Source organism: Anopheles maculipalpis, chromosome 3RL (genome assembly GCF_943734695.1).
Source record: "Anopheles maculipalpis chromosome 3RL, idAnoMacuDA_375_x, whole genome shotgun sequence".
Taxonomy (NCBI): domain Eukaryota; kingdom Metazoa; phylum Arthropoda; class Insecta; order Diptera; family Culicidae; genus Anopheles; species Anopheles maculipalpis.
In genome coordinates, this window is record NC_064872.1 from 5,297,861 (window position 1) to 5,310,250 (window position 12,390).

General features: G+C 46.1%; 1 protein-coding gene across 1 annotated transcript; it reads right to left on the minus strand.

Moving 5' to 3' along the window:
* Positions 1–491: 491 nt before the first annotated feature.
* On the minus strand, positions 492–7,394 carry LOC126563758 (nuclear pore complex protein Nup205). The gene is made up of 5 exons (XM_050220464.1): positions 7,314–7,394; positions 4,042–7,175; positions 1,096–3,850; positions 771–947; positions 492–694 (listed from the first exon to the last, which is right to left on the minus strand). Exons 1-5 carry the CDS (start codon positions 7,321–7,323, stop codon positions 492–494), a joined length of 6,279 nt encoding a protein of 2,092 aa, XP_050076421.1. The 5' UTR covers positions 7,324–7,394.
* Positions 7,395–12,390: the final 4,996 nt, after the last annotated feature.

Below are 12,390 nucleotides of genomic sequence, written 5' to 3' on the forward strand. Positions count from 1 at the left end.
ATAACTTGCTGAGTTCTTTAGCCGTATTAAAAAGGAAGAGATTTTTGTCCCCGTATTGGTGGAAGGACGATGAAGAAATAGCTTCACTCTGCTACCTGTATGACGATCTCACCATACTGCAACGAAATAAATTCGCCAGGCTATAATGCCATGAGAACGGCTCTGGGCGACACACGAAACGTGGAAGGCCTAGATAGAGAAGGAGTCATGGCGTTGACGCGTCTACCGCTAAACCGTGGACGGAATCGCGTATTGTTGCAGCAAGCTAAGACCGCGGTGTGGTTGTTACGTTTCGTTAGTAAGTGAGTAAGTAAGTAATCAGTTGCTTCCATAATTCGAACATTTTATTTACTTATACCCAATAAATTTTCGCTAATCGTGGCGATTCTTATCAGTGCTGCTAGGACAAAAAGAAAAACATCGTTATCAAATGGTCAGTTTTACACACTATTTATACTGTGATCCCTCCGTGTCCCTCTCCCTGGAGCGTCTCACTTCACTGGCACAAACTGTATGGATTGTTTGATTCGTCTTATGAACGACACCACAAAACCTTTCTCTGATTGTTTCGCTTCCATCTCGATCAGCTGCTTGCAGAAAGTTTCATTAAACACACCGATGAGGGTCTTTTTAAGTGCGATAATATCGTCATTCGATACCCGCCAGCTAGAATCCGTGTGGTCGGATTGGAAGTCTGGAAAAGAGAAAGAAATAATTAAGTTTTTGAGGAAAAAATTTCTTTTTAACGGAATAATGGAGGGTTTACTTACTGTGCCCAGTAAAGGTTGAGCTTCCGACGCGATTATTGACGGGCAGAACGCGCAGCATGAAAAAGTCCAAATGCGCCCACAGAATGTACAGATAATGCTCGATGATGAACACACTGCGCTGCAGCTCTTCCTGTTTCGCATTTACACGCTCGGTTAGCAAGTTATATTGTAATTGAACTTCAGAAGAAAATAAGAGAAAAAAGATAAATTAGTTAATGTTGGGTGAATTTGATCAGAATCTGATGATTCGTGAATGTTTTAAGATTCACGAACCTATAAAGAATCACGAATCTTCAAAGTTTCATTCTCTTTAGCCTTTACTTACTATTTTTATCTAAATCGATACTTGGCAGTGAGTTGCGCTGTTGCTGCAAGCTTTCCAGCATGTTACGCTCCTTGTGATAAAACTCTACCGTACACCGAAGCTGCGTAATCACGACGTACAGACTGTGCGGTACATCGGTCGAGGATGTTTCTGTCGACGAACGGAACGGCGGTTCCTGACGCATCAGCGCCAACGATGCCGCCGGTCCAGCTGACTTTGTAGGTGTTGTCCCATGGCCCGCCGTCGTTCCATCCGGATTGTAGTGAGGCGAGAACAGTACATTGATCGTTCGATGATCAACCACATGGTTCGAGATACAGTTGCGTGTGTACAGGGCAAGATTGGCCGCTACCTCGAGGAAATATTTCACGTACTGCGATCGTTGCTTCTGATCGTTCCCATTCGCGGCACTGGCCTGCGCAGCGCTAAAGTTAACGCTGCTACTAATGCCCATTCCACCGGCACCGTACGGTTGCATGATCATGCTGCTTTGGTAGAGCTCTTTCAAATTTTGCTCAGAAACGATAAAACGTGGCAGCAGGGCGAGCATAAACTTCTGCATCCGGTACAGCTGCATACCGAACGCTTGGTTAGCGTTCGGATCGGTTAGTTCGTATAGTTCCTGATTCGCCGACCGGGCGATCAGATTCGTAATACCGGCCAACTCTTTCAGCAGTCCAAGGTTCATGCTGGGCGAACCGGCACGCAGCACCGTTTCAATCATATCACTGTGCGACAGGAAAAAGTGAATGATCTGACTCAGAGCCGAGTTGTTCTCGTGTCCCAAAGTCGATAGGATCGCATCGCAAAGATTTAGCGCGGGAAATAGGATCTGCTGAAACCGTGCTTCAACCGGAGGAATAAACGAGGATGAAAGTGATGCAGAAGCAGCAGCAGCTGCGACTGCCATAGCCGAAGCATACGATTGCTGCTGGATGCTCGCCCCATTCAGGATCTGCACGTCCGGATGAAGATCGTATACCTTCATGCTGCCCAACACTCCAAGGATGTGTTCCTCCAGCAGCATCCGTGCACCGATTTGGCACCGAGCGAAACGCGTCAATAGTGCCATCTTCGACTCGTACACATATAGTGCCCGGAAGGTATTTGGATTGGTCTGCAAAATCCGACAAAGATCACCATCCTTCTTCAGCAAACTGTTGATAATGTGCGACAGATATCCGTGCCGTGAGATGAACTCCACTATGCCAATCGATGCATCCATGCTGAGCAACATGTCCAGGCAGGACATGGCCAACATTTTACAAATATCGTGCCCCGTCGTACAGTCCTGACAGATCACATCAATCAGATTGTCGCCGAACGAGTGGAAAATGTCCATTATCATCGTCAAATGTTTGTAGTCTTCCGTTTCCGTACCGAATGGTTTCCGTCCCGCGTTGCTGATGGTTTTGTTCAGGAACGACCCAACGACTTCTTCCTTATCGCTTTCCAGCTTTTGGCTACGCTCGAGACTATCCCGATTGCCCTTGATGATGTACATGTAGTTGAGCAGGGCAACGTACAGGTTCATCTTTAGCTGGGGCGATCCATCGCTGCTGATCAGCAGCCAGTCGAGGATATTTTTTAGGATAAACTTCAAGCTAAGCGCATTGGCACGCTCGAGATAAACGTAAGTTCCAGCTTCCTGGCGGTGCTGTTGTGCGCTGTTGTTTAATTCCCCATTTAAACCATTTCTTGTACCGGTTGTAGACAAGCTCGTCCCGTTCATGCTTCCATTCTGATGCCTTTCCGATATCATGTGCAGTGACATCTGTTCCGATTTTAGCAGGAAACAGCTTCTCAAATTCACCATCAGCAGCGAGATGGTCGAGGAAGCAATATTCGCCAACTCCGGGATGATTTGTTTCGGTACGGCCTTGCTGAGCATTATCTGCAGGATCTCCGTTATGATGATTTGCTTCGTGTCGAGCGACATGATCATGGTTGGGGTGACGCATACCAGTACCTCCGCCACCTGTCCCCACGCTTCAAGGAACTTTATCGTGGAAGAACACAAACTACGCTGCGTATTCAACTGCAGCGCGTACTTGAGGATCGTTTTCACTTCCTGCACGACATGTGCCCGTTGCCCAGTGGCGATCGTTTGGATTGAATCGAGTTCATCCCTTAAAATATCATGCAACTTCCGTGTATCGATCAGTCGCATACGAGAGCTTTGCGATACAGGCGTTTCACAGCTTTGCAGCAACTCATGCAGTACGGCCGCGTTGAAATAGTTCCACGAAGGTTCCTCCAGCTGCTTGATCGTAAAGTCCACACAATCCAGCAATATGCACAACAACCGTTTGGCCGTTTCGCTCGATTCTTTCGTAGCGGCAATCGCTGTCGTCGACATGTCTGCCGTTGCATTGATCGAGAAGCTAATGTTGGTGTTGGTATAATAATCACCCAATCCCGTCGTTACCGCTTCGATCGATGGAGCGTTTATAATTTTAAGCAGTATTTTACAAATCGTTTCAAACTGCGTTGCTTGATTGCGTTCGCTCGTTAGTTTTAGCTCGATCACGATCGCCTTCAGCAGGAAGGTCATCTGATTTAGTAGGAACGGATTTTTCGCATCCGGGAAGGGTAGCGATGTGGTGTGACGGCAAAGGAAATCGTTGCACGAGCGGAGAAAGCGTAGAAACACTTCCGACGTGTGGTAGTTGCGGCAAATTTGGTACAGCAAACGGTACGCGTGCTCGATCAGCTTGTTGTAGCTTGTGGAGAGGACGTTTCCCGATTTCAGGTGCTGTAAATAATGGAGAAAGATAAGTTGAGTTGCGGATGGCATATTAGGAGAAAAAGAGCTCCTACGGTCAGTAAAGTAAGATTGTTCATGTGAATCTTAGTTAAGGTCACTTAAGGGAAGAATCGACAAGGAACTGAATTTTCCAATCGAACGCTACGAATGTTAAACAAAAGGGATTGACAATCACTTACCTCTAAATGCCGATCCAACAGCGTGATGAGCGATTTCGAACAATGACTCGGAAAGTTCATTATTCCCGGCTGCTGCAAACTTGTCAGATGGAGATCCTTCCCCAGATTGAACCCTAACAGGTAGTGGGCCAAATTCGGTACAATTGGTTGCTGCAAACACTCCTGTATTAGCTGTATGACAGCCGTCTTGATGCTTGTCGTTACGAAAGTTTCTGAGGTAGTGGAAGCTTTAGCCGTAATTTCTTCTTCCATCGCACCGGCACCGAGTATCAGGGCGGCTTCGTTAATCTGCTCCATCAGTGGCAGTGGTTCTGCTTCCTCCGTTACGTTTAAATCCGCTTCCAAACACTCCACAAATCCTTGCCTTATTTCATTCTTTAGCTCGTCCGTCTGGGTGACGAGTCCGAGGATGAGCTGATTGACGTCCGGCAAGGTCATGATGATAGAGAGGATGCGTAGTGCTACAAGACTGTTCTCCGGCAGCCAGCTGCTGTAGGTTATGTGCTTCATAATGTTCAGCATATGATTCGCTGTACCGCTGCGAGGATTTACACCCAGGAGAAGTTTGTTGATGCCGTTCAGATTCACCGGGCTTGGGGTGCTGAGGTGCATGTTGAAGAATTCCTCTTGCAGATTTAGGGCCTTTTCGATTATTTGAAGACAAAGCAGGGAAGCAGCCTCGAGCGAAGCTTTGCCCGGAAAAGGTGTGTAAGAGTCGAAGCAAACGATCGACTCATCCACGATGTGCAGTATGAACCGGAGCAGATCCGACTTCGTGTTGAGCTGCAGCATAATCCGGTACGCTGGAGGTGTTCGTCCTTCCTTCAGCTCTTTCATAAGGTTCGCGTTGGCGGGATTGAAGTTGAAACTGTTCACAAACATGTACACGATCTGGAGACATTTCTGCGCGAGTTGCCATTTTTCGGCGCCATCCTTGTAGTTACGACTAAACAATCTCAGCAGCACGGTATTTACTACGTACGACAGGTAAGGATGAATCCCGGGAGCACGCGAACCCTCACCCAAATCATCCGGAATGGCCGTACTCATCAGAGCGGCCAGCAGATCCAGCATGGCTTGGGTAAGCGGGAACGTTTCATTCCGACTTTCGACCTCTTCCAGTTCCGAGATGACGCCACGCGTTTTAAAATTGCTTGTCGACGGTACGGTGTTGATGATTTGCGAATCTTCCAGGTTGTGCCAGAGTTTGATGGCATTTTCTAAACTACCGGCCAGAGTGGCTAGTGTGCGGACGATTTCTGCCTTTAGTTGAATCGGTACGGAGCAACTGATCAGTCCGACGAGAACATTGAGCGGGGCCCATTTGTCGCTTTCGCACAGCGCAATGCGGGATAGTTCGTCGTGTCGGGCGACCGCTTGCACGACCTGCAGGACAGCCTGCAATCCGAGCAATTCCTGGGGACTAATGCTTCTACAGATCATACGATTTCGATATACCGTCTCGGATTGTGGATTTTGCTCCTGTCGCAGATTAAAGTAGTATTCGCTGAGGGAGTTGAAAAAGTGATCCCAGGACACTGTACTGCTTCCCGAATAAGCGCTTCCCTGCTTGAGGAGATTAAATGCACTTCTGGCGGCTTGTAGATTACAGCTAAGACCGGCCAACATTTTGAGGTAGGGAATGAACAGCGTTGGTGGCAGTAATTCTCCCGCCAGACGGATGAACTTGAACAAGCAGACCGATCGCGATGAGAGGCGAGTTCCTTGGAAGCTGTGTGCGAACTCGGTTGGTCCCCAGTACTCCATGCTAAGGTTTAGACGTAGGCGATCGTTTCCGTACAGCTTTCCGACGGACAGTAGGAGCATTTCAAAGTTCCGGCAGAGGTTTGTCGGTGGTTCGATGCCTTGCTGCTGGTACACCTGAACCGTTCGTGCCGTTTCATCTGCCCGGCCACGCAGTTCCGTCACCTTCGAGTGCATCAGCTCGATGAAATCCGCCAACAGTGTGTGCAGACGTCGGTAGAAGAACTCCGTGTCAAAGATGAGTTCGCTCTCGAGGAACGTGTAGTACATAAAATCGAACACTTTCCCCTGAAGGGCTCCGTTTACGAGCAGTTCGTCTTGATCGATCATTTTAGATGCATCTTGGACGAGCGTCTGGGGTGCGAGTCGAAGAGTTGCGATTGACAGTCCGAATGCGAATAGAGTTAGCGCGTGGAGACCATCGTTTTCCCACCCGTTCGAAAGGGCATCCATCAGGAAATCGATGTAAAGATCGTCCTTGATCATGGGCAGCTTTCGGACGAGTTCCTCTCCATCTTCCCGGCGTTGCAGTACGCTTAGATCCAGTGCGTATAGCAAACCCATCTGCAGTGTCACCGTCACGTCGTCAATTCCACCGCTCGATTCGGTACACTTGTAGGTACGCAGATACTGTACCAACTTCATCGTAGCATTCCGTGGCAAACCGGACTGTGCGGCATAGTAGTAAATGCACTGCGCCAACAGGAAACGGATCTCCTCGAACAAATCTAACACCTGGCGATGATGTCGCGGTGGTCCAAGGGCACGATTCGTCGTTAGAATGTCGAGCTCCTTCGTAATGTCCAGCTCCTGCAGCAGATCGATGATCCGCTCAAGCAATCCGTCCGCCACCAACCCATCCGTGTAGCTGGTAACGATTTGTGTCACTTCCGGTGGCGCGTCCGTACACCACGACACACCGGCACGCGATTTAAGCAACTGCTTCAAGCTGGCCACCAAAGACTTCCGTCCATCGTAGTACAGCAACACCGCCACCAGTCCGCGCGTCAAACCCGGATGGTTTATCGTTTGCTGCTGGGACGTACACAACAGCTCCAGCGCCACATACTCGTTCATGTCGAACATGTCCGATATGATGATACTTTCGTCGACCAGTTCTTTCGACAGGATGGTGTGACCAAACTCCGGCAGGGTAATACCCTCCGTAATGCCCTGTTTGATCGCTTCTCGACATTTTCCGTTCTTGGGTGGATTTTTCAGCAGTGAAATAAAGTTCTGCTTGTGTTTCCGCAGCAAAGCTTCCAGGCTGGCGGCATGCGACGTGTCGGCAAAGTCGGACGAAGGAAGCAGATAGTTTTCCACATTGTTCAGCAAACATTTGTACGGTGTCCACAGATCGTCGGGCGTTGCTACGGGGGGAGGGAAAGATACCGAAGAAAATCACGGCATAGATGAATTGTAAAGCGTTTGTTGATTCGCACGATTCATAACCTCACATAACCGGTTGGTATATCGTTGAGGCAAGACGATTCACCGGTCACACTTACCATCGGCCATCGTGTGTGAACTTAACCAATCCGCGGTGGGAACGTTGTAAAATATATAGTTATTGTGTTTTAATCACTTTTTTGCGGGTATTTCACTGAAAAATAGCAGTCCTAAACTAGTGAGAATGACCCGCATACAAACAGGCGGCAAACGAATGCTTTTACTTGTTTTTTTTTTTCAATGTTTGGGCTGTCAAAACGGGACCGGCACAGTGGTGTACCATAAGGTCATGCGATGATTATACTTTTTGGATGTTAAATCAAACTTATTGGTAAAAATGTAAAATAACACTTTTGGAGTAAGATAAACTTTTTGAATATTATCTAAATACGTTGGGAAAACTAAAAATGGAAATAAAGAATTAAATAATTCTAGTGCGAAAAAAATCATCTTAAAATACATCGCGCACAGTGTTTGCTGAGAGGCAGCGATGTTTTTGACGGTCGAAGGGAAATTCTGTTTTAGATTTTTGAAAAATGTAGAAATATTCAGCATTTTTATATGCGCTTGTAATGACATGTAATGCAATGGTTTTCACACGGCAGGTTTCAAATCCCATCCGTTCTTCCGTAGTGAGGACTGACTACCCAACTACGTGGGAACAGTCTAATGAGCCATTAGATGGCCAGCGTGGTCTAGAATTTCGTTAAGCCTAGAAAAGGACTGGATTTACTCAAAGCTGGCCGAGCTAACAAGCCACAAATTCGTTAACATATATACCAAAAGCAAATAAACCCATTTCATCGCTCTAATCTTCTTCCATTGGAGTAACTGCAATGCTCACAGTTTGCGCATAATAATAACATAATGCATAGCGCTTTTCATAAGATTGTCGGCGATAAGCATCGAGCACTCAAGATCGAAAACCATTGCGCCTTTTGCCAGCTCGCACCCCAATAACCTCTGCGACCTGGCTTGGCAGCTTGAGTATGTGCGGCGACAGCGATTTCATCAATAAAAGTCATCGTTTATAAGTGCTGATTATATAAAAATTTATCGCTTATCGCAAGCGATATAATGTCAGAGAATCAATTAAAAGCGCGACATCACATCAGCAAGATGCGTTTTGGGATTGAGGTGGCAAATCATTACGGTGAAACACCTTACCGCATCCTTCAACGATGCGTCGCCAAATGTTGCTGTGGATGATGTGAGAGGGGTGATCACTGAAATACGATCCTTTCTTCTTGTAAATGCAATAACGGAGTAACCACAAATAGTACAACCCATCAAAACTGTCGAATTAAGCATGCAGAAAGAGTAATATGAAATATACCTCTAACCTTTTCCCATTCTAAAACTCTTTAAAAGTACGAAATTGAAATTCAATCCCAAGCCTTCTGAAACTATTTATTGCCTCTGGACTTCATCATTCTCCCTAGTTCATAGTGCAATATTGTACCATGCTTTAACGACCAACTTTGAATCTCGGTATTAGAGAGCACCGGGGAGCTAGAGGCGTATTGAAATTTCTTCACACCTAGACAGGTTGCTCTAAAGCTCAATTTCCAACTTTCGGTACCGGCCAGCATCTCAGTACGATGCATCTCCCCTCGAGGTGGTTAATCATCCCAATAATTCAGCGCTACTGCCCCCGGGCGGGCTTGCAAGACCTGCTTGCACCGGTGGGCGAATATTTACAGTCATTGAGGTGGATTGCAAATAAATCTATCCTCTGCGCAAGTGGTCGGAGGCCCTGTGAGAAAAAATTGGTACGGAATAGCTTGGCTTGGAGTTCACGACAAACTACACGGCGACAGATCCGCCGAAGATGAATGAAACGAAACCTCTTGTCGCAACGGCCGATTTAAACAATCTTTTTTGCGATGTGGAAGGATTGGAAGGATAGTATGTCGCGTGAAAGGTGACTCCCGTCGAACTACTGAATTTATTCGATGGAGCCGATTAGTCCATAAGCCAAAGGTGATACGATAGATCTTTGCAGAGGCTTGGGGTGGATCAATGATGCACAACGATCGGCAATAAATTAACAGCACGGAAAGCCATTAAGGTAATGAGAACTTTTAAGGGACTCAGGTTATTTTGGTTAAAGTTTGATGGAGTAGTCTATGTTATTATTTGGTGGGGCACTAGAAACCGAGACCGCGTGTTGTGTAATAGCGCGAAATGCAAATTGCAGTTGCAGATGCATATCACTGTCGCAAGACATTGACGGTATATCATGTTTATAGATGATGCCCAACCTTGCTTGTTACGATGGGCTGCTTGGCATATTAAGATACAGCGTGCTGGCATCCGTGTTGGGCTAAAAATTCCCTCTGTCCGCAGATAAGTCCGATTCGCGATAAAGCACGCAAGTGTACAATTTCAAATGGTGTTTATTAATGTGGTATCTTGGACATGCCTTGGTGCCTTTGGGTGAGGATTATTGATACTTATTGTAGACTAGCGAATGATCCTTGAATGATGATCCTACGAGAGATGAAACTAGATGAATCTTAGACTCAAGTCACAACTCAAGTCCAAAGGACTATCTCGGACATCAGATATTGTGAGGGATATAAAAATCTTAGTAAAACGATTAAAAACGTTGAAGACAGTCCAAATAAACTCTGAAAACGATTAAGCAAGTCAAGATGATCTTTGCGATCTTCTTACTTATGATGAATAGCCCGTGCCTTTCAAGCACCATTTACACACCCCAAGCGCTGTTGGTCTCTAATAAATTCGCCTAGACTTTGGATATAAATTGCACTCAGCGCCAGCACCAGCAGTTACCGGCAGGAATTTCGCACACAATGCAATGAAAGCCAAAAAACATAATGTTGTCATATTTTAGACACCACACCAAAACCCACTAAGGAAGCATCGTCAAAATGGCGCCGCGTTAGCAGGTGGCTTTAGTTTATTGTGTGCCGCTTATCCGGCACGTAAATCAAACAAAATTTAAATTCTAATTTGAGTTGCGCCTTTGTTCACCAACGTTTGCTGATGTTTCGCGGCATTAATTAATTTTTCTGCAACCAGGGCTGGATCGAAACCGTCGCACCTATAACGGGCGCGATCCGGGGTGCGAAAAGTGTGCCTGCCTAATTATGAAGCGTTTGCTGTGACAAATGGTTTCGCACGGGACATACGGCTTTAGTATTGCGTCTGTGTACCCACAATTGTGTTGTGTCAACCTGTCAAATCGTTAGTAATTCCACTGTGCAATTTGTAAGCTTGTGATTGTTGGCGGCAATGAGGAAATTGGGACTTGTTTTGACAGTTTTTTTTGGGGAGAAATTAGGTGCCGCGGTTTCGGCTGTGGTTTTGAGATAATTTTATTTTAAACTCCACTTCCATTGTGGCGAAAAGTAGATTGCATGTCTTAGGTTTTATCGTTCATTTGCCTTTTTGGCCTGTCTGCGCTTATCGCCTGAGCACGAAAGCTACAGAGAAGCGATCAAAACACTTTAAAGAAAGGAGAAACGGGATAAACGATACGGAAACACACCTGCATCCCTTATTTGGAGGTTCTTCGCGGAGTAAAGGCTCCAGACGATGCTCCCATTAATCTACCCACCATGACACAGACACACACTCTCCTGAATCTCGGAAAGATTGACGATCGTTCACGCCATCATGGGAAATGGAGAATAAAGCTGAAGCCCGTATACCTCACTTACGGGCAATTAGCGTGACATCCATCGCGAATTGATAGGTTTGCAAATTTAATGCACCCAGAGTTATAGCGGACGAGATAGAGAGTGCCGTTGGGTCCTGGCCAACAGGGCCTCTCTTTTTGCCTGGCTATCGAAGGGTCATAAAATGAAAAGGAGAGTAAAGCAAAGAAGGAAACGAAAAGAAGGAAGCTTAAATGGAACGTTTTTTAAATGATACGATCTCGTAAAGTTGGCGCAGTTTTGTGGGTATTAAATGGGTTTTATTTTCCATTCGTCAATAAAAGCGATCACATGGTCGTTGCGTGCTGGAGGTTGCAAGGAAACGCCCGAATGGTAATGAAAGTTAGGATAATTAAACAATATCACATTAAACAGTATTACGCATTTATGTGGAGTACATTAAAGTGTTGATTTTCGCAGAAACCCAAGCTACTGACGAATATTTAAATACGAAATGCAGGGCGATTTTTAGCGACTTTTTTCTTCTGTTTTTGGTCTCAAAATTTCATAAGGGCTTTGTCTGCCATTTCTGGTTTCCTTGACTTCCATCCTACAGACGAAACTCGAGCTGCATAGCAGGTCCTGAAAGTATTATCCTAGGTCCTACGATGTTGTTATTGAATTGAATATACCCTGTAGATGTCTAGATCTCGCATTACCTTTGGCCTTTGACAGATCTCTTATGAACGAGTGTTGAGAGCGAAAGGGTGTTTAACTTCCTTTTCTGGTTTCAGTAAGAGCGACGCAGAACCGATAGAATCTTAAAGGCTGCTCGTTAGCTGTTTCAATTTGGAGCTAATATTGGGCAACTTTCTTTTCCTTTACTCTCCTGTATCCAATCGCTTCGATAGTGTAGTTTACGTTCCATTTTTATGTCACCATCCAAAAATGCACTTCCCACTTCAGAAAAATCTTTTTTTGCGCTCTCTTTAACGATCACGCTATCACCCATAACAGTGAGCATATCCATGGTGTGCGGGACGAGTTTGTATATGGTTCCGGGGGAGGTGGAATGGCGCAACAAAAAAAACTGTAACCCACCACGCGCTAAATGCATGTGGTGTATGCAAATATGTTAACGATTCGTTTTAGGCGGTTTTCGCTGCTTTCTTCTCAGCCAACCAGTAATAGACGGGCGCCAACTTGATACCCTACACCGACACCGGTACGGAAAAGGGGAATTCTTCTGCGAAAAAAAGGGGTCGCCTTTCCAGGAGAGTTGAGCGCATTCGATTGCATAATTGTTGATTGGTCAAACAAATTAGGCCAAGCTTGTCAAACAGCTCGCCGAAACGCCAAAACGCCAACAGCCGATAGGTGTCATCTTCGCGCAAGACGCGTCGTGACGTACCGGTGATACGTTTACTGCGGTGATCCGGGGTGTCCGGGATTGGAGCGAACCTAGATGCCGGCATGCCATTCCGCTTCAGCGATGGTGCGAATTATCATA